The 21,841-nt window shown below is 43.0% G+C and overlaps 3 protein-coding genes and 1 long non-coding RNA gene across 12 annotated transcripts in view; 1 reads left to right on the top strand and 3 right to left on the bottom strand.

Moving 5' to 3' along the window:
* Positions 1 to 40: 40 nt before the first annotated feature.
* LOC112570131 lies at positions 41 to 6,118 on the bottom strand. 3 transcript variants are annotated; one of them, XM_025248387.1, is made up of 5 exons: positions 5,982 to 6,118; positions 2,516 to 5,849; positions 1,729 to 2,120; positions 1,372 to 1,460; positions 41 to 997 (listed from the first exon to the last, which is right to left on the bottom strand). In XM_025248387.1, the coding sequence occupies exons 2-5, from the start codon at positions 3,892 to 3,894 to the stop codon at positions 674 to 676; spliced, it is 2,184 nt and encodes a 727-aa protein (XP_025104172.1). In that variant the 5' UTR covers positions 3,895 to 5,849; positions 5,982 to 6,118; the 3' UTR covers positions 41 to 673. The 3 variants fall into 3 exon arrangements, with proteins under 3 accessions (XP_025104172.1, XP_025104173.1, XP_025104174.1); XM_025248388.1 differs by having other exon boundaries at positions 2,516 to 4,848; positions 5,593 to 6,097; XM_025248389.1 differs by having other exon boundaries at positions 2,516 to 4,810; positions 5,593 to 6,097.
* Positions 6,119 to 11,090: 4,972 nt separating this feature from the next.
* On the top strand, positions 11,091 to 13,632 carry LOC112570158. The gene is made up of 3 exons (XR_003100598.1): positions 11,091 to 11,252; positions 11,801 to 12,027; positions 12,405 to 13,632. It is a non-coding gene; the product is annotated as an uncharacterized LOC112570158 (long non-coding RNA).
* LOC112570139 lies at positions 13,112 to 18,987 on the bottom strand. The gene is made up of 3 exons (XM_025248419.1): positions 18,830 to 18,987; positions 16,713 to 17,615; positions 13,112 to 16,411 (listed from the first exon to the last, which is right to left on the bottom strand). Exons 2-3 carry the CDS (start codon positions 17,539 to 17,541, stop codon positions 15,870 to 15,872), a joined length of 1,371 nt encoding a protein of 456 aa, XP_025104204.1. The 5' UTR covers positions 17,542 to 17,615; positions 18,830 to 18,987; the 3' UTR covers positions 13,112 to 15,869.
* A 587-nt stretch (positions 18,988 to 19,574) lies between these two features.
* LOC112570129 (xanthine dehydrogenase/oxidase-like) overlaps positions 19,575 to 21,841 on the bottom strand; it is a 28,343-nt gene continuing 26,076 nt past the window's right edge. For all 7 annotated transcript variants that reach the window (XM_025248381.1, XM_025248382.1, XM_025248380.1 and 4 more), the window contains one exon: positions 19,575 to 20,929. In XM_025248381.1, coding sequence (XP_025104166.1) covers positions 20,756 to 20,929 — 174 coding nt within the window. In that variant the 3' untranslated portion in view covers positions 19,575 to 20,755. The remainder of the gene's footprint in view (positions 20,930 to 21,841) is intronic.

Raw genomic sequence — 21,841 nt, 5'->3', positions numbered from 1 at the left:
CCCACAACACTTTAAAGAAAAAAAAAATACTCGACTTCAATCACTGGGGAAAAGAGTGGTATGCAACCAACCAGTTTTATTAGAAAGAATATGTCTGTCCCACCATTTTATATATATTACAAGATATGCGTCATGCCAGGGACGAGGTCTTGATTTGCTGTCAGTCATTTCCAATGATACTTGCCGATTCTCATAAATCAACACGCACCACCATAGCTAACAGACTTCAAAATTAAGACTCGTATGCCTAGCAACCACACTTGCGAATATAGTGCGACTACATTCAATATACATTGTGCAATACTCGTTAAACAAGTTTTTTTAATATCTGATATTTGTCCTGGGCACGCGCAGCACACACACACACACAGAAGATCCTTCCTGACGTTTTCCATGTGAAAATAGTTGCTACCTTTGTCTCGTGTCATCCAGCAAAACGCAGAATATGTTTTAAGAGGATGACACCAAACCACTGGCGTCTGTCAACCTTGGGCGCCGCCCTGACGTCATCAAGATGTTCTGACGTCACAAGGCACGATCTCTGTTTGTAACGTCACAGCATCAAGTACAGACGTTTGTCACTGCAGTGCCAACAGCTCGGGGGCTGACCTAGACGTCTTCGTGGTACACGCAGTGGGAGGGGGGATGTTTGGGAGGAGGGAGGTAAGTTCAGCTAAATCCAACCACTTGATGTTTCTGATTCAAACTGTTCCCATTCGTCGATCTCACTGTCGGCATCATCAAAAGCATCCTCGTCGTCGTCGTCGTCATCGTCGTCTTCAAAATCATCATCATCATCATCGAACTGGGCACCTGCGGCCAACAGAAGTCGTACCACACTTGTGTGGCCCCTGCCCCACGCAATGGTCAGCGGTGTGTGGCCGTTGAAAGACCGCCGGTTGACGTCAACGTCCGGTCTCTTCAAGAGCACCTGCACAAGCGCAGTGTCGCCACTGTCAGCAGCATGGTGCAGGGCCGTCCGGCCGCTCTTGGCGTCCTGAAAAACAGAACCGCACCACGTCACACGATCCCTCCAAGTCCCATTGGACTTTTAACGAACCACATCGAGGAACACGTTGCAAAATAAATAAAAGCCTTTAGTAAAGTCGCATGACACTTCTTATATATCGTTTTAAAACAGTTTGACCGGACTTTTACAAACTTCGGTGACGAACACATGCACCAAAGAAAAAAAAATAAATAATAAACATCTGGTTAAAAAAAAAACATCGAACTTTTATTTATCGATGATTTAGAACAAGGCCCTGGAGTAGTTTTGGAGATTATTTAAAAATCAATTTAATCGTCCCATTAGCAATATCCTGAAGATATAACTCTTGTGATTCGTTTGAAACAAATGTTGATGCTCACACGTGCGTTGACATCTGCTCCAATGACCAGTAGGAGGAGAGTGAGGGCAGACTCGTGGCCCTGCACAGCCAGGTGCAAGCAGGTGAAACCTGAAAGACAAACCTTCGTGACAGGTGAGCTGACCCAGGAAAGCCCGCGAAGCGGACTGCGAAAGGAAAAACCTTTTGTGCACAGGTAATTATTCCTAGTCTGGAATTACACTTTCCAAGTCTTTTAGAAATACATTTGTTTCTGTGCTCAACCCTCACCACCCTCTTCTCTTTCTCATCATCATACTATTCCCTGTGGGTTTTGTTGCACTATTTTTAAAAGGATCCTCGTCTGGATTATTATTTAACGATTTCTCCAGATAATCACCTTCGTAGTTCCGTAGTTGCAGATTCCGGGAGATGCCTCGTTGCGTCACCATGGTCTCAGACCCTCCCTCCTCTCCTCCTGCCCTCTCCTCGCGCGTGGCAGGGGACACCAGCATCAGCGCCGCTAGGAGGTTGCCCCGCCCACAGGCCACGTGCAGGGGCGTGTTCCCCTGAAGGTCTCGCCCCTCCAGAGAAGCGCCGGCCAGCACCAGCGCCTTGATGACGTCATATTGGGACGTCACGACCGCCAGGTGCAGGGCAGTCTGGGACAGGTAGTTGGACGCGTCAAGAAACTCCTGGGTGGCCGTGTGGTAGGGAGGGTTCCAGGCCAGTTGATGCAGTAACGACACAACCAGCTCGGCCTGACCGTGAACAATTCCGTTGTGCAAGAATCTGTTAAATTGAAAATTGAAAAAAAAAAATGCATCGAGTCACGTGCTGTTGATTACAGTGCTCTCCAGCAGAGCGACAAATTAAAAAATAAAGTTTTAAACGGCAGGATACACCAGATTTAGCTGTTTAAACCTTCAGTTTACATTTTAAATTTATTTTCTAATACCAACAGCCCTAATTCAAAAATTATCTTAACACTATTATCCCCACTCCCACATCTGCCACAGTGTTCATTCAAATAATCACATAAATACAGAAAAATGAAAATCGTGTATGGCAATTAACTGCAAAATCTTACGAAACTATCACATGAAAATGCAGAATTCTACGGGAATGACTTAATGGCATGAAAATGCAGAATCTTTAGAGAATGAAATGAAAAAGATTTGACATACGTGTCGCCATCCTCATCTCTGATTCCCATCAAAACAGCGAGAAACTTGGGCGTGTCGCTGCCTGCCACCCGAGACCGCTCTGTCCTTTGCACGCACTCGGGTGTTTGCTTTCCACCCTGCCATTCGGGATGCGTTGGCTCTTCTGCAGTTTCCGGCCGTCCGACATCGCGTGTGACGTCACTTCCTTCGCGATGCCTTCCATTGCCCGCGTACAAGCAAGTGTCGGCGGCAGTAGTTTCAGTCATTTTTTCTCGTTGCGTTGTGTCTGCATCTGGATGCTGTGGACACGGACAGTTCTCTGAACTTTCTCTGCAGTCACTGTCACTTTTCGTCTCCGTCTTTGAGCAAGGAATGACAGTTTCATCTCTGCGATCGTATTTTGTGTTTCTGCTTCCATTTCCTTTGTCACTAGAAACCGCCTGAATTCTTTCAAGTATACTTCCATGAATGTGTTCTATGTTTAGGGTTTCGCTTTCTGAACATGCAGTAGGGTTTGGGAAAGTAACTCCCTCATCTTCACAGCTGTGTACATTTTTCTCCTTCCCTCCGTCCCTGGACAACGCGAGGCGAAGATCGCTGAAGCCTGACCGAAGAGAAACAACTTGATTCTGAAAGATCTTGGACGCCGGCGAGGCGGACTCGTCCACCGAGCAAATGCCGCTGTCAAATCGGTCGTCATCGTCGATGACCTGGCTTTCATCTTTCTTCTTCATCTCCTCGCCTCTCCTCTCCTTCTCGCTGACCATGGTGTGCGGAGTGCCTGCGGCGTCACCACACACACAGGCGCACCCTGGGATGCTGGTGCTGATGTCGGACCTGTAAACCATGGTGTCGGACTGTGTCTGACAGGCCCCGCTGTCTCGCCACTCTTTATAATCCAGCCGGTTCGGGTCTTTTTGCGGCGCCGAATTTTCTGATGGTGTCGCGTGCCATGAACTGCGGCCGGAAAAACTGGCAACGAGCTGTCCCTCTTCTGGCCAGGGTGATGCGCATTCGGTAAGTTCCGTTGCCGAGTGGCAAGAAAAACCGCTATCGAAGACGAGTGCGTAGTGATCTGCGTCCCCTGCCTGATTTTCTTGTTCCGCGACGGGAAAGGCGGTAATTTTGGTGTCAGGGTGTTCTTGTTTCTGTACAGAGAGGTTGTCGATCGACTTCCCGCCATTTCCCCAGAAGTTGGGAGGGTGTCCGGTCCTTTGCGCGTGCTGCACTTTGTCAGTCTGTGTGTCGGGCTGACAACCAGAGCGTGGCGACAGGCCCGGGGATTCCCCTTTATTTCCTTCTCTAGCCTCGAAATCGAAAACTCCACTTTCAGCTCCGCCTCGAGCGGCGATGTCGAAACCTTCAATGTCGGCTTCGTTTCTTTCGTTACGCCTCGCCATGTGGGAAATGCTGGCTGACACCCGGCTTCTTGTGCCTGAAACTTCTATTTTCTTTCTTTTGTGTGAACGTCAGCTCAAGTGGTTTTGCGGAAATCGTCACCACACATATCCATGCTTACCACTCGCCTTCCTTGAATGGGGTAGTGGTGTGGGGTGGGGTAGTTCTCTTCCCCCCAACATACATACACTCCCTCGTGTCAAACCCACGTGCCCAGGTCTTTGCACCTTAGATAATATCTTCACGGAATCCAAGTAGATAGTCGCACACTGAAAGTAAGTGTGCACTCGACACGAGTGCTCCTCGTGCGCTGTAGCCTCAATAGTTGACAATCGTTGACTTGTTCACACAGCTAACCCTCAACAAATAGAAAGTGAGTTCACATCCCGCGTGCTCATGTCTGCAGTGGGGGGGGGCTTTCTCAAGATTGCTGATGTTGATAGTCTAAAAAACAGCTGTACAAAGTCTTGTGGTTTCGAATTTCGCGAGTGATGATGACGATAATAAATCGGTCAGCTGTTGGGGGCTTTTACTATTTATTTTGAAAAGTTGCTGAAGCTGAAAATTCCAGCGGTGTGAAAGCATACGATGATTTGGATGACTTGTTGAGCCCGAATCTTTGCAGGGGACGACCCGACCCAAATAATCGTTGCTCGATCCAAACTTGTGGGACTGCTTTTCTGCCAAGTCACTCGCGAACATCAACCTTGCTGCGCGACATAACTCAGGACATCAACAGTTACCTTCACGGCGCTAATTTTAGCTTGCCAAGCAATTCACTGTGGCGTGACCATGTTTCTGTCTCCGATTAATTTCAGCAATTAATCTGATTTTCTTTCGAGGTGCAATAGTAATGATCAAGTTTCGCACAACTTCTCAGCTGGGGTTTTGTATTGACGACAACAGCAACGTGTGGTCCTGTTAGAAGCGTGAAATCCGTGAACAGTTGCGCGAAACTCGAAAAAAAAAATAATAAACACACAAAAAAAACACAAAAAATAAAAAAGACAAAAATAAACCAAAAAACCCCGACGATGAAGTACAAACAACCCTGATGACAGTACTCGCCCTGAAGTACTCCACCTGTGCAGGTAAATGCTGTTCAGTTAAAAATTAGCCACCGGATACCAGCTTATCTGTAGCGGTCCACCCCTACGTCTCGACATCGCTCCATGACTACAATAGTAGTCAGTCATGTTATGTGACATTGTCAGCTATGCTGCCATCTGTCACCTTCAAGCTGTGTCGCTCTGTCACAGACGAGTCACACACATCCACCTTGAAACCCTCGCTCTGTTCTGAAAACCGCTACAGGGCTCCCGCGTGGCCAAGGAGCACGGCACAAAGGCCTAAGCCTGGAATCCCTTCCGAAACCCTGGAACAAATGTAAACCGCACGAACCCTTCCTAGACCGGCCTGTATTTTTATTTTCTCTTTCATTCGCACTGTGCGTTCTTCCCGCTGTTTCGGCCCAGCAGAAGGATGATAACCAAAAACGAAAGAAAAAACATCAACAACAAAAAAATACTTCACCCTTCTCATCGGCGCTCCCCCTGCACGAGATACCTGTCTGACACTGAGCCCCGAGTCCCGTGCGTGACCTTAATGATTGTGGGGGTGGAGGTGGGGTTCTGAAAGCCCAGTCTCGACACAAGTAGAGATCGGGGAGTAGCGACAGTGATTAGCTGCCTAGAACTCACCCACGGTCTGCCAGTGTGTTTCTAGAGGCTACGAAGCGTTGTTCCGGCGGTTCTTAGAAGCTGCTGAGTATCCAGTTCGAGTCTGGCGTGGGATCAAACGCTTTGAGCAGCTGTTGGTGGCAGGGTGGGGATCGCCAAAGCTCGTCTGAGAACATTCGTTGCAGTAAGGTGCAAACAAGCGACAACCTGTGGTGTTTCTGGTTCAGCTGCTGTTTTAGGAAGCCTGTCGCAATCATTAAGATGGTGATGTGTTATTGCTGCAACATACATACACACATATTATATTTACGAAGATTTTCATGACAGGCTCACATTAATATGTCACACAAATCTGTAAAGAGCAATGCAAAGTTTTAAATGATTAAGATAATAAAAAATGTGTTGTGCACAATTATATGCGTTCATCCGCGTCCATAAATGTGTGAGTGTGCCCACAAGCATGCATGCCTCGCACTATGAACGGATGTGAACTTGCTGAAGTGTTTGTCTGCTAGTGCTGTTGTTTCCGCCTGCAGAGCGTGGGGATTCCCCACTAAGCGGTATCGAGGCCGCCGCCGCGCCCGCCAATCAGAACCAGGAAGAGCAGCCGCGCGCTGGTTGGCGGTGACCTTCTCAAGGTCGCAAACACCTCGCGCATCTTCCAATCGCTGCACGCTTTCTGCGCGGTCAGCAAGTCGCCGCCACCTGCTCTCCACAACACTCGATAGTCTCGTCTACATAACGCAGGCTGCAAAGATTGTTCGTTGTAGATCCGCTGCAATGGATATATTTTACATTCAACAGCTACTGTCGGTAATAAATCTTATCGCACACCACTAGACGGGATCCAGTCATGGGACGCATGGCTCGCAAACAAAAATATCTTTTTGGGGGGTCTGGGATTTTCAAACCTGATACTCGTGGTGCGGTGAGCGCGCATAATTTGCACAGTTACAGCAGGATGAGGATCTGGGTTCTGCCCGTGTACACGGAGCTGAGCAGGATATACTGCATAACGGAGCTTCTCAGAAACCATGTGCCCTGTACACAGCAAGGACATGACCTCCCGTGTTTACATTTGAGCTGCTATGCTCTCTGCACATTCAGTAGCCTTAAAAACCAATGAATATTCGATGCAATGCATACCAGCGCGCGGACACACATTTATATATGCACGTGAAAATACAAACACACGCAAGATAATACATCGCAATAATACACTATCCATCATTTCCTCAGTTCTCTTGATTGACCCGACGGCCAGGAAATTTCGGACATCGGGTGGTGATTGGGGAGCACCTAAACAGATAAAACAGATAGCAAGGTTCGCCACTTAGGCCTGGACCCCGTTATAATCTCTTTGCTAGTCGTACTAAAAAAAGCGGTCTCTGACCTAAGGGAAGTAAATGCTCTATTTTATTTATTCTTAGTTATCTCCCTTAACACGACAGCCTACTTTTCAGCCAGTTGGGCCACTTCATCTTTTCATCACACCTACATGCTAAATTTTTTGTAACTTTATATTCGTTAAAGTTTGTTTTTGTCTTTTTCAAATCGTGATTGTTGAAACAGAACTTTTACAGCTCCTTGAATCATTTGCAACACGCGATAATTACATTTAAGATGCTGTTCACTGTGACTGTGTTCGCGTCTATTTCATAGACTGCGGTTATGTGATACAAATGACCTGACAGTCTGTTTTTCTTTTCTTTTGCTTTTTCTCTTCCTTACCTTTCTCGTCTCTTCCCTTTTTATCTGCAAATGACTAAATACTGAAGTGGAGACGAAAAAGAGAGGAAGCGAACTTTATGAGCCATTTTGTGGACAGGGGGGCTGCTAGTCACTGTAGCCGGAAGTTGTGAATTGAGTCCATTCTCTTGAATTTGATCAGAAGAGAAGGCAGCCTCCAGCTCTCACTCAGTTACTCAAGTGTACAATGCAAAGTCGTATCTCTAGGACTTCTGTCGGGATACAGACGACACCTCTACGTAATCATTCGGGAGCACTGATATAAATGAAATTAAAAAAAACTTAACCCCTATCGGAAGCATAAAATGTTAACCTGTAAACTTGTGATGAATTATTTTTTTTTTTAAAGGTCATTGGTTGTAGGCTTTATTTACAAGTACAGAACAATGACTCTCGCTATCTCACTCTTCTACCTCACCCCACCCCCACAACCCAGCACAACCTTTTCATTTCCCCCCCCCTTCCCCACACTCACAACAGAAAATATGAAGCCCAGCGGACCTCTCCTGCACCCATTTACTACCGAGGGGAGACACTCCTAATATTTCGTTTACTGCCTTGACAGACACATTTCATCTTCTCTGATACTTCCTAGCGAGCCGTATGACATGGTTCTGTTCCTTAGGAAATGGAGATTTACGGCGAGGTCTATTGTTCCTTGCCACGCGGCTGTATCTGCACTCTCCCCGCCGATGCAGTGGGATTGAACACGACTCTCGATCGCTCCGTTCAGTACCTCATACATCTTAAGTGGCGCGTGAGGGAGGTGGCGTAGGCGGGGGCCGGGGGCAAGGGGGCCGGCTCTGGTCACGTGACCGTCCCCAGCCTGCCTGCTACTCGTATCGGGAGTGGATACTGCTGTTTTCTAACCACGGATCAATTAGTGATCGTCATCGGGAGATTCGAACGCGTGATTTTTTTTTTTTTTTAATCGGGAGAGACTTGCAAGGTATGAGTACAATACAACCAATCTTTGAATTTCTGTTCTAGAAGGTATTGCGTTCAAAGGTATTGCATTTAAGCTCGTGTTCAGTTCACGGGGCGAAGAACTAAGTGGCCCACGACAGCTTAACAAGTCTCGTGAAAATATTCTGAAGTGTGGGTAGGTGTAACAATGCTTTGATACATGGTCGGGTGGAACAATGGTGTGCAGGAAACGCTTCGAGTCGACCCGGAGTTTCGATCTCGGGTGGTTTGACAGACATCGCCCTTGTCTACGCGAGCCTGTGAGTGACGTGCCTGCAGCAACCTGCGTCAGCCACCCGGACTTAGCATCGAACCAAGAAACAGGCTGTTTTGGTTTTTTCCGCTTTTTGCTTCCCTCCAACTCTTCTGTGAGCTTACGGAATGGCCAGTCGACCTTCGGCACTGCCACTGCACTAATTAATCAAGACGCAGACACGAGAAACCATATCAAAAGTGATTTCCAAAAGACACTGGATCGCCGAAACTAAAGATTGTATCTAATCCTTCAGCAAAATGAAATCTCATCAAAGCCCAAGAAAAGAACATTGCGTGGGGTTTAAGGAATGAAACATCGCGGCAGCAAGAGCAAACTTTTGCAGACATGTACACACATACTCACAAAGACATCTGTGAGCCAACCACAACGAAAACCACGACATCGGCACCGTGAGGCAGCGACATCACAAGCACTGCAGCATGGGAAAGGAAACTCAGTTAAAATGGCCAATACGACTGGACATACTAAAAATCCACAGACTGAACCTGCCACCATCATTGTTCGCCGTGGTGGTAAAACTCAATCTTATTTTCGGCCTCTGCCTGAAACGATTCACCGCAGACCGCACGGTGACACCGCCGTGCCATGGTGTGTTGAGGCTTGCGGCAACATCGCCCTCGAGTCCCACCTGATCGTTGTCGGAATTCCTGAAGGCGTCGTTGAACTCCCGGCCTTACAGTGCAAGACTCCCACGAGTGAAGTCACCGCGACGGAGTGTGACGGACAATCTGCAGCAGACGACAGCGATGAGATCGATGAAAGCTTGAAGGACGTACAAAAGGTAACGGATGCGGTGCTGGAGAGTCAGAACGATGGTGCTTCGGCCTCCTCACGCACGTCGCTGGAGGCGCTGGTTCGCATCGTGCAGGAGTTGTCGAAGGTAGCCGAGGACCTCCGGCTGTGTCGTCTGTCTGCCGAGCATCTTGACCACGATACCACACAGCCCGGCGAGAGGAACAGCAAACTTCTTCCTCAAACGAGAGAGCGTTCACAAAGAACAAAGATGTGCATGAGCACGCGTTGCACAACTCCAAACCACCTGGATGAATGTTCTGTGGAAACGCTTAGAGACCAAGAGGTTTCTCCTAGCAGCGCTGCCGCTCTGACCTTTGATCTGTCACCCAAGCATGTCGGCATCAAAGCAGCGGGAGATGCTCTTCTGTTGGAAGAGGAGCAGACGTTCCCCAAAACGTCTTCGCTTCCAGCCAACGATTCATCCTCAGAAAACTTTCCCTATTCATGTAGTGACGATTCTGATGTGGTGGACATCGATATCGACGAGTACTTTGCCACTCTGCAGCGAGATGTTCTTCATGAAGATTTCCCCACATCTGAGAACATGCCACGTCCGAGAGATGCACCAGCACGTTCTGTGTATGCCAAACGACATGCAAGTGCAACCTCCTGTCGTCCGAGTCCGCGGCTGGTGTCGCCAGGCCCCGGAATGAAGCCCAACCCACGTCATGGGTCTAAACCAGCGAGGAACTATGACAAGTGTCGAAGTTCTCATGACTGTGAGTCTGTTCTTCATGTTTGCCCATCAGCCTGTACGCGCGGATCTTCTGCCAAGGAGTCTAGTAACACTGTTGGGCATCAAGAGCAGTTGTCTAGTGTTCTCAGAAGTGATGGGAAAGCTCCAGGAGCTGAAGTCACGCAACATGGCGGCGTCGGTCACAAACGACCAGGACGTGCGCATCATCCAGTGCAGGTAGTTTTATTTTGTTGGGTGTTGGGGTTTAGAGTTTGAGTTTAGATGTACGCTTTTATTTTGGTAGAATAATTGAAAAAAAGAAAACGTATAGGTAAAGGGAAAGTTTGGTAGTTAGCAGTAGCATTAGCGTGAGGTTGTTCGCGCATAGAAAAGGCCAGGGCAAAACTTCGCAGGAAGAATATAGTCGCGTAAAGGTTTCCTACTTTGGTATACAGTATACTTCCAATAGTCTTTACTAATAAACTGAAATGTGAGCCATCCTCTACTCTCTCTCAGCATTAGCATATTTCTCTCGAGGCCAGCATCTTTCTCTCGTGGTTAGCATCTCTCTCTCGGGTCCACCACCTCTTTCTGGGAGTTAATGTCTCTCTCTCTTAGGGCCAGCATCTCTCTTCCGGGGCCAGCATCTCTCATCCAGACCGCGCGGAATTTTAGCTACCTTTAGCGCATCATTTTTCTCTTCTCCCAGATGGATTGCTGCAACTCTCTATTTATCAATCTCCCTAACCGCCTGCTAGAAAAACTTCAAACGCCCCAGACTAATGCCTCATTGTTCTCCGTAAGCGAAAACTGGACCATGCTATGCCCTTTCTCCGAGCATTTCACTTGCTCACTGACTGATGGCCACACTGATCTACCCGTCTTTACGACCTTGCCCCAACATGTCTTGAGCTACTGTCGGCTGACCACCCGAGTCGGTCTCTTCAGTCTCCTTATGTTGACCTCCTCTGTGTGCCACACATCAGACGGGAAAAATGTGCAACTTCAAACCCATCTCTTTAATTAATATCTTGTGTAAGCAAGAATTGTTCCACCTACTCCTCGTTTTTTTTTCATCCACGAACTTAACGTTTTGCTTCTGTTCAGTATGACCCGGATATAGAGAAGTCGCGAACCTTCAACTATCAGCGAGGAAACGCCTTCACTAAGGTCAGCCGGTGGCTCAAGCCGCTCACCAGAGGACTCAGGACGCTGCAGGTCAGTAGTAATTAATGCAATATTCTTCCCCTTTCTCCCGCGACTCATTATGAGGGATTCGGTGTCGCAGCGGCTTACCCAGAGGAGCAGCTGTCCTGGGCTCAGATTTCTCATGAGGCTACACGTTTCCCGATCTCATTCCTAAGCTATTACACAAGACATTTTCTTAAAACGTCATTGCTATGGAGCTTCAAGAACCTATCTGCTAGGTATTACAGTCCCACCATTAATTATACCATAATATAGCTCGGTATATGCCGAAATACAGACAAGTCAAAATTAACATAAATGGAGGAAGGGGGAAGATGTTTCACACAGAGCCACCCACTAAGACTATATCACGGCGACACAGCTAGGACTGTAAACAGATGCCGCATTCAGAGAAAGAACAGCAAGGCATAAAAGAACAAACAAAATCTGCAAATTATTTCTCATACCCCTCGTTAACCCTCTCCATAGGCGAAGACTTAAAATAATCTGAGTTTTCAACGCCTGCACACTGCACGTGAGACACTTCGGCCCGCTAGCTGTGGACTGTGTCGTTGCAGGTGCACTACGCACACGCCAACGCTGAGCACAACGACCGGCTCATCTTCGCGCATTTACTTCGCGCGGCGCACGTGCGCAACGCTGCCGTGGAAGAAGGGGTGTACGTCACGGAGAGACGGCTTTACGCCCGTCGCCATGACAACACGCCGCACGCTACCACCTTCTACAACACCGATGACGTCATCAAACGCGCGCTGAAGCGCGGCTCACGTGCCGCCGCAGACAGGTAAGCCAAACACCTGTCCTCTTACCTCCCTGTCCTCGAAAATCGAAGACGTGCTTGATAACAATCATCGAATTGAGAACGTCATCAAGACTGAAGTGACGTTACTGACAGTTATGTAAATGCGCACGTGTGTGTGAGCGTGTCTCAGGAAATGAGTACGTGAGGAAAGCGGGACGGGGGAGGATTTGGAGCTTAATGACTTGATGCTTCTCACACTTCGTCTAGCACTTGGGCTCAAAGTGGAACGGTTAATTCAATAATCCGATTGACGTCTATAATCTAAGCTCTCCTGTCGATACTTAAGTGACGAAAGTTCACACACTCTTCATGTCTGAAGTAGCAGTACAGTGTAATTTTTTATGTGTTCTCTCTTTCAGACACAACACGAAGCCATGAGTTCTGAAGGAGGAGGCATGAATTACATGTCAGCAACGCTGTCTTTGGGAAATGATTCCCGACGATATCAACCTGCTGATGGACCACTGTTGGCATCTCGGGGTGAATCCTGCTCATCATCAGCGTCTGTGCACTGGAAATAGGTTCTTGCACTTCCAGAAAACAGGCGACAAACTCTAGGAAACTACAGGCTGCCTGAGGCAGGGACTGGGACAGGCACTATAAAAACTTCAGGCTCTATGGAATGTGGAAAGCTATGAGCTCCCAGAGAACATAGGACAAGCTGGAAAACAATTGGTTTGATCAGTGGCGATTTCACAGAAATTGTAAATTTCTCAAGAAACTGTAGTGAAGTGGGCCCACAAAACCAATGACCAGAACAATAACATCATTTGGATGCTTACAGAAATGATGGCAGTAGTGGTGGAATAAACAACCTATTAACACAGGATATGGTTGACCACAAAACCAATACATGCCTGTCGCCTATCTTACACAGCAACAACAGATCGAAATTTTTGTTCTGTTATCTAAGACAAAGAATAGCGGACAGCCGGACAAAATGCAAATGCTATGTAAACTTGTGTGTGTGTGTGTGTGCTTTTGAAGTTAATGTGTAAGGACACAAGTTCTTTAGAGGCCACCATAATAGAACAGCACCAAAACACAAAATGTGCCAGATACAATATATAATCAACAAACGTTTATTTTGGTCTTTTGAAAGCTACCTGATGCTTAACATGCCTAAAAAAAAATTCCTGAGTAAATACCAGTGACAATAGTATGTAAACCAACAGTATAAATGCTTTGTCATATCATAAATTGATTGGTCATTAAGGGCCAAACTTTTAGTTCATGGCAGGAAAGAATGGTTAGACCCCCAGGGAGGGAGATAAGGTGCACACATGGTGCCGGCTACCCAAGTGATCATTCTTCGCTAATGCTTCCATCTAGCCCGAAAAGTACTCTCCCCTCCCTCTGCTGGATTGAATCCATTCTTTCATGCTGTGGACTGAAAGTTCAGCCTTTAAACGACATTCTATGTAGCAAAATACAACATCCAAATAAAAAAGTACAACAGCCTATGTACCATGTATTGTCTATGACAAATCACCATTACTATTTTCAAAACATCCACTGATTGTAAGGGGAGATGGGAGATGTCATGGTTTTGACAATAAAGCAAAAAATTACATGGTCCTCAAAAGAGATTACACATTTGTACAAGTTATTGTTACTTTAGTTGCTGAGAGTTGCAAAAAGGTTGTCATGCAACCTTAACAGCTAGATAAAAACATACAAAAATTAATTTAACAAAACATAACCAAAGCACCAGACATGAATACAGTTAATAATACGACTTGAAGGTTTACATAGACCAGCTGTCCTTCTCCAGATAACAAAACCTTTATGCGAAGGGGACATTTCTCAGCTTCTGCAATTTTAACATAGTTAAATTACTAACATACAGGTGTTAAGATGCAGCAAAACAAGAACTTTGTGATTTGATGCTCAATCACTTAACAAATGTAGCAGCTTCAACACTGCTAGGACAACTATATAGTTTCACAGAAACAACATCAATAAAAGGCCTCCTGAGCTAGAGGGATATTGTCAGGGTTAGGAATCTACACTGCAATAACATTGTTAGGATGCTATAGCATGCTGTTAGAAACCTATACTGCTAAGATGCAGCAAAACAAAAATTTGTTGTCAGGAACCTGAACTGCTATCGCATTCTTACAAACCTCATTTTTCAACCCTTTAACTTAGTCTGAAGCCAAAGTTTGAGCTGGGGTTTGCAGCATGGTTCTTCCTAGTTAAGACTTAAACTGACTGGACAATTATCTTCAATATTTATATGATGGTCTACTAAAACATCGTTTGTGCACCAGATCCATTAATATAATGAGCAAAAGATTTTTAATACAATTTAGAAAAAACATATACATGGGATATAAATAATATTCTAATAATACAATTAACTGTATTCTCAATAAACTAGATACAGGAATGTTTTCTAGCATAAAAAGATATAATTTCAAATGCATTTATGCCTAAAAAGTGTCTGCCATAACAAATTAAATTCTGTACATCTGTAAAATATGTACAAACAATATAGATGTAGATACAAGGAGATCCAAATTTAAAGGCATCCTATAAAACTTGTATATTACTTTTATTATTTCATTTTACTGCAATCACACAATACCAAGATTTGTCTATCTATACTAGAAAACACATTTTATCAAAATTTCTTGGTAATTAATAAAAATTCAATGAAATGTTGACTAGATTTTGGGGTCTGACCTGCTTTCAATTTATGTAGGTAGTTTTCACAAGAAATGTATAATTTACATAAAAAGTTGGTAAAGTCTCCCCTAAGTGAAAGAAACAAGCAGATTTTGCAGGGTTTTTTCCTAATAGGTTAACAAAAGGCAAACACTCTCTTCCAAAGGCAGAACTACTTTATAGTATACTGTAGTTTATTTGCAAAATTAAGTGAGCTGAGGACATCTATATGTCCATGTCATGTTGCACTTTAGCCTTTTCCCATAATGGAGGTTTGCGTGACAGACCACTAGAAAGTGATATTGCTTTAATGGTTCATATGCACAATAAACACAATTTCTATTTTCTAAAACAGATGAAAACTATAGTTATCATGAAATACATTTTTCTGCTTCTACCTGTCTGCTCTTTATGAGGTTTGTACAGCCTGCTGTATTCAACATTGACCAGATTTAAGGCAACAATTTTCCAAAACTGAATATACAGATTACTGGTAACTTATTAAAAGGTTTGGGTAAAATAATTTGTACAATTTTAATGGGCTTAAAATCTGAAATATATGTTATTTTAAAAGTTGTTCTTGTAGAACTGACAAAAGTTACACATTACGATTAAAACTACATATGTAAATAAAGTAAAAGAACAGAATCATGAATTAGATAGTCTGTTACAAATGTGAAACAATAACGTTCCCTGTGATCAAATGAGATAAAACATGATAACTCTGCGTTTATTTCAATATTATGCTTCAGAAACTCAATGCAATTTATTTAGAGGAAAAGGCACCATTAGTGTCAGCCAGTTACATGAGGTCAACTGTGTTAATCCTTTTTGATGCATGCAAAAGTCATGATCATGAGCATTAAAAGCAAAGAAACATAAACCAGTTTTAAAATTTTGCTTCTGACTGAAACTTTCTTTGGTACGCTGATTTCAAGACTAGAAACCCCAGTCAGGACAAGGTGAAGGTGAGACAGGACTAGCCATTTCAGCTGCCCAGTCCAAGACCTTCACATGTCCTGGAGGGGTCTTGAGAGTGTCTGGAGACTGCACAGATTGGTCTGAAGCTGGCCACTCAGGTGATGGATTGGCTAATGGGGTAGACACTTCTGCAGCCCAGTCCAGTACTTTAACGTGTCCAGGTGGAGTGGACATCAGTCCTGGCGATGACTGGTCCCTCCTACTTCAGCAGTTGTGTCAAGTAAACCTACCTTCTTAGTGCCGCTAACTTCCCTCAATTTGTGCCGGACTGGCCATTTGTCTGCATCCAGAGAAAGTCTATCAATGTTATGTATGTCATTCCCTAAAGATGTTTTCTCACTGCGTTTCTCCTTTGTTTCTCTCCTCGACCTTCTTGGCCTTCTGCGTTTTTTTAATGTTTCACTATTTGCTTTATTTTTATGCATCTCAGTGGAGGTTTGAGTTTGCAAAGGAGACAGCTGTAGTCCTAAAGCAGAGGATGACACCAGAGATTTATTTTTCCAGAGACCCCCACCAACAGTCTTAGAAAACCCAGATGTAGACTCTGCATCTTCAAACTCTTCTATCACTTCTGACTGAGGAGGGCACTTGATGTCAGTATCCCACACTTTCCCATGGTGTGCCGTGTATTCTGTATCAGACCTGTGTCCTCTGCCTCTTCCTCGCCCTCTGCCCCGTCCAACAGCAACTGAGGCACCACGAGTGTCATGCATACCTGAAAAAAGGTTCTGATGTAATCATTAATGTTACCATTTACAAAAAAAAGAATTCAACATTTTCTTTTTAGGCCCTTGGCCACTTTTTGGAAAACACTGCATAAACTAAGCTTTCCTAGTTAAGGCCAACAATACTTAACCACTGACGTCACAAAAGTGAACACTAAGGTGGCTATGCAAAAAAAAATATGTTCACATTTAAATAGGAGATGATGCAAATGTGTGTCAGGTTCCCCTTTGTTTCTATGCATCAATAAAAATAGTGCAGTGTCTACATAACATATGAATAACATGGCTCACCTTTGAATAAAGGATCAGGTGGTGGAGACGATTGTGAAAGCCTGCAAATGTTGCTGCTACCTAAAGTTCCTGGCTTCTCCTCTCTGCACCTTTCTCCTTCAGAAGATGAGAAAACTGTCGTGGCACAAGGGTGTTCTGTAATCTTTAAGCCTCCATTTGTCTCTGCCTTTGCATCCGTGAAGCTTTCAGCTCCATATCTTGGTGGTATTTTTAATTTCAGGCCTGGAGAACTTCGATGAGAGAGGTGTTGTGCATTATTCCTTGAGGAAACTTGCGCTGATGGCATTACTTCTCTATGATGTGCAGCTTTTATGGAAGTGTTTACGCTTCTCATTTTGCCCTCATCACCACTGTTTTCTGATAATGATTGACTATCAAGATTTTCCTTACGAAAGGAACTGCTTGAGAAAAAAGAGGCATGCATGTTGTTATTCTGGCCAAGATAGTGATTGATCTGGGAAGTAACCAACGTGTCAAATCTTGATCTTTCACTCCTTGGCCTATGCTCTTTTTGAGTACATATTGATGAATGTTGGTCTAGTTTTACATCTAATGTGGAACTCTTGGTGGAATCGCTATTTTTTATTGTCGCTGCACACAAACTCATGGACAAATCAGTGTCTTGACCACACGCCAAGTCAAGTATAGCAGACCCTTTTGATTTCTGAGTAATGTCTTCAGTGGTATTGGAAATAATATAGTTTCCCTTTTCCTGGGTTAAACTTGCGAGTCCAGGTCGAATTTCTCTCTCATCTGTCAATTTCCTTGCTCTACCTCTTGCGCGCCCTCGTCCTTTAGAAGGTACTGTAATTTCTAAAACAGCTGCCATTTTTTTTTTTGGAAGGGGGAGAGAGTCTTCAGGTGAATTATATTAAATACTGCTCAACGGTGTCAACAATGTGCCTGCAAATTAAAAAAGAATTTAAAATGTACCTTCATATATTTGGTTATCAAAAAAGTGTTATCAGATAAAAATGAAAATCAAGGATGTTTTTAAAAGTAAAAATATGTTAGAATTAATATTAATAATATATTTTTATACACTGGGCTTTTTTTCATCTAAAAATTCATAATATATATATATATTTTCCACTGATCGAATTTCGCAGAAAATCTGTGAAGAAGCATAGATCCATAAATCATTTTTCCCATTAATTTCTTATAAAAAGCCACGAAAGGTGAGGCGTGAAGTGGCAAGGGATTACTGTATAAGCAAAAATCTGATGTATTTCCCATCTCAAAAAGGTTTCATGCTTTAAATATATCACCAAAAGAGTAAGCAAAACAAACACAAGATTAGCCAAATTATATATATACACTAATGGATTACTTTTCTCCTGTAAATAGAGGTATTAACATGGGAGCAAAGAAGAGTGGTTGCAAGCTGTTTATGTGGGTGTTGAGCATAATGGCTACTGAGAATGTCCTGTAAATCATATTGCATCGATGACATATCTGTGAATAAATGGTTTCTACCATTTAACATTTTAAATGTTGACGTAATTTTTGTACTAACCCTGTATCATTAATCATGGGGATTATGAAGCTTTATACTGAAAGCAGGTGTAAGAGACCGAAAGACAATACATTGGTAAATGTCTAAAACTGTGAATTTCTAAATTTGTGTACTATAGTTGCTTGCACTAATACTTCCGTTTATCTTAATACGAAAGAAAAGTAATACTATCTACAAAACAAACCTTCTATTATGACTAAATCTGAGCCTATTCACACCTTCGACCTCCTCCTACAAACGGCTTCAATTATTGAAACGTGAGAACTCACTGGCCTCTTTTTGTACAGAAGTGTATAAACTGATGAAACTGTAACATTATTTTTCTTTTATCAACTGTGATAAAAAGAGTCAAAGCGACTATCTGACAAACAGTAAAATTCTTTGTTTGCATCACTAACTTATATTATTCATCCATGGTTAGCATCATAGACGTAGATAGGTTTGTGGTTTGCATCGTACTTTAATAACTTTATATTTACTTTTTTTATCTTCACAAAAAGCTTTCTCGTCAAGAGAAACAAAACGTGATACCTGTTGTTGCACAGCACAACAAATTATTTCATAATCTATCATATTTCTCAATAAAAATACAAAGTATAACCTGCAAGCGATGCTCTTCACTGCCATTGTTGTTTGTTGGTGCGACCGACTTTGGTTGGACCAATCACATCACTTCACTGAGTAGGCGAGACTTAAAAAACATTTTTTTTCTTTCTCTTTCACATACAGTTCGGACTGGCCTATGTGGTGTCCCAATTTTCGGGATAACTGAAAGAAATACTAAAAGTCACTAAAAACTAGATGGAACGGACCGTGAAACTAGCTATTCTGAATGATCACGTGGAACCCCAAAGACGTGCTATCATTGGTTTATTCAATGTAAATACAGATTCATATAATGTACATATGTGTATGCACAAGTTACAAATTTTCCTGGAGCTAGGTTTAGCAGTCTTAAACATCTGTAGTTTGTCCAAATCACTTGATACAAATGCTTGAAATCTGGCATCCGTGTATCAGTCATCAAAAAACGTTTTAGATAGTATTTTTTTAATGTGTCAAATGTATATATATACACATACCATTCTTACTGTCCTTTTATTTCTTATTGCTTTCAAGTTTGTTGATGACATGTTTTAGCGACTATAAGTTTGTTTTGTGTGCATCATAGTATGTCATTGTTAGCTACAGTTTCTAAATATTTTATTTTCCTGTGTTCTTATTATTTATTTTGTTAGCAGGGAGAGTGTAACCTAGCTGTTTTGGCTGTTATGATGCACAAGTTAGATGTTGAAATAATAAATAGGTCAGTTGCTCAAACCTTAAAACTCAGAAGACAATGAAGGGATGTGTTAAAGACTACAACTTTTATTTCTGTCACCGCTATAGCAGCAAAAAAAAAAAAAAAAGATGAAGTTTTATCATGTTGTATTTACAGTAATTTTTCCATGACATCAACATTTACTGCTTATATAAAGTTAAAATGATAGACATTTGTATCTTAAAGTACTTCGCAGTTTCAAATTTACAGCTATATAATTATTTCTCTGGTGAAATAGTACATCTCCTCAGCCCTTGCTCTCCTGAAACAAAAAATAGTCTTTTTTCTAGCATAACGAAATGGAATGAAGAAAATAACAGATGAAATACAGATAAAATTGTTTATACCTGGGTAAGTTTAGACATTTAAGAATATATATATATAAAGTCACAAAAAATGTACACTTTCGTATGCCATTTGTCTCGACACTTGGAGGCTTAATCTTCTCTGGAACTTAATTGGTGGTCTTGTGAAGAATCACCATTCACGCATACAGCTACGACCATATCTCCCAAGAAAATTATTGCAGGCCGGGAGAGTATTCTGCAGCCTGTTCTGGAATGGTACGTCTAAGATAGCTCTGTTCGTTAACTCTATATTTTGTGCCTAGTTCAAAGTCTAAAGTCACTTTTTTCCTGTCTGAATAGCTGCTTGTTGCAGTCATGGTCTAGGGATGGATTTGATTATGGTTTGCATATCCGTGATACAGATCCCATTGTCTTCTTGCTTCTTCAGCTTTGTAGTTAAAGCAGTGGAGGCCTGTGCTGGTGGTTGTTTCTGTCCATTTGGATATTCAATGTATATTCCTGCTCCATCTGTCCCACTTGCCTCTGTGGCTTATCCATCTGTGTAGGCCTGTATCTAAGTTTTTTTTTTAATTGTATCTGTCATCCAGCATTTTTTAAGATTCTCTTGCATTTTAGGCAAGATGTAAAAGTGGCAGAAATATTGTTTTGATAAAAAAATAACAAAAATGTTCTACCAAAAAAACTTGATAAATTTTATATTTGTGTCATGGTTCATATTTAAACTTATTTATAACCTAAATTCATAAAATTCAAACCAAGTAACAATTTCTCTAAATATATTTCACAATCCCACAATGGTTTTCACAGTATTAGCTCATGCATACTATCCAAAATTTATGACAACATGCTCAATTATCTTCTCAAACAGAAATCATGAGTTCATGTACACCCATAATATTCACACTATGTTCGTAAAACGATCCACACAGGCCATTCGAATTCTATCTGGTGTAGCTGGTATATTCATATCATAGACTGGGTCAAGCCCCTCATCTTCACGCGCTGCTTTGATGGCATCACATACAGCAAAGAATACGGATCCTGCAAGCAGCATAGCTGGTTCACCAATACCCTGATCGACAAAAAAAAAGAAAAAAATTTTGTTCAGAATGGTTCATCAACTTTTTGCTATTATATTATTATTCCGGTAATCACAGAAAATTTATGTACAGACAAAAATTTGTAACATGAATCATTCACACCTGGCTCTTTCTTCTTCAACACAGAAAGTGCGATCTATCTTGGTCTTGATGCTGTGCCTTATAAGATCCCATTGGCGAAACCAACATCACCTTTGTCCTCCATCAGGAATCTGGGATTTATTGACACTGCAGACATGACTCTTGCTAAACAAGTTACAGCTGTCTGTCAGTCAGCCTATTATGAGCTACACAAGATCAGCACCATCTGTCACATTCTGTCTACATACGCTACCAACACTCTTGTCTATGCATTTGTTTTACCCAGACTTGATTTCTGCAACTCCTTGCTTGCTGGCTGCCCTGAATATCTTCTTCACAAGCTCCAGAAAGTACAGAACTCTGCTGAACATCTGGTGCTTAGAGCTAGGAAACCGGACCATGCCACCCCTTTCCTTCGTTTTCTACACTGGCTTCCCATCCGTTCTTGCATCCAGTACAAACTGTTCGTGCTGTGTTTTAATTTCTTTGCTGACACATGCCCTGATTATTTCTCTGAACTGCTCTTCCTTTACATACAACAACATATGGCCACGGGATTTTTAATTATTGTGCAGCGAATCAATGGAGCTCTCTCCCTTTCCATATGCGCCACCTACCCACTATTGAATCCTTTAAAAGTGCACTGAAAATGCACCTCTTCCGTACATTACTACTAGCACCTTTCCCATAATGCTAGTCTTTTTCACACCCTTCCTTTTGCAATATCATGTTACTCTCAGCTCTTGTTATTTGGTTCATCATTTTCTGTATTTGATTTTATTCTTTGCTTAGTACAGTTGTTT

Source organism: Pomacea canaliculata, linkage group LG8 (genome assembly GCF_003073045.1).
Source record: "Pomacea canaliculata isolate SZHN2017 linkage group LG8, ASM307304v1, whole genome shotgun sequence".
NCBI lineage: Eukaryota > Metazoa > Mollusca > Gastropoda > Architaenioglossa > Ampullariidae > Pomacea > Pomacea canaliculata.
Note: the sequence above shows the minus strand (reverse complement) of the source record. Positions and strands in the feature narration are given on the sequence as shown.

Coding starts and splice junctions, on each gene's coding strand:
- LOC112570139 (XM_025248419.1), bottom strand. CDS start 17,541: ATGGCAGCTGTTTTAGAAATTACAGTACCTTCTAAAGGACGAGGGCGC. Junction 16,412..16,712: donor ACCTGATCCTTTATTCAAAG/GTGAGCCATGTT, acceptor ACCTTTTTTCAG/GTATGCATGACACTCGTGGT.
- LOC112570131 (XM_025248387.1), bottom strand. CDS start 3,894: ATGGCGAGGCGTAACGAAAGAAACGAAGCCGACATTGAAGGTTTCGAC. Junction 1,461..1,728: donor GCAACTACGGAACTACGAAG/GTGATTATCTGG, acceptor TTTGTCTTTCAG/GTTTCACCTGCTTGCACCTG. Junction 998..1,371: donor GAGCAGATGTCAACGCACGT/GTGAGCATCAAC, acceptor TCTGTTTTTCAG/GACGCCAAGAGCGGCCGGAC.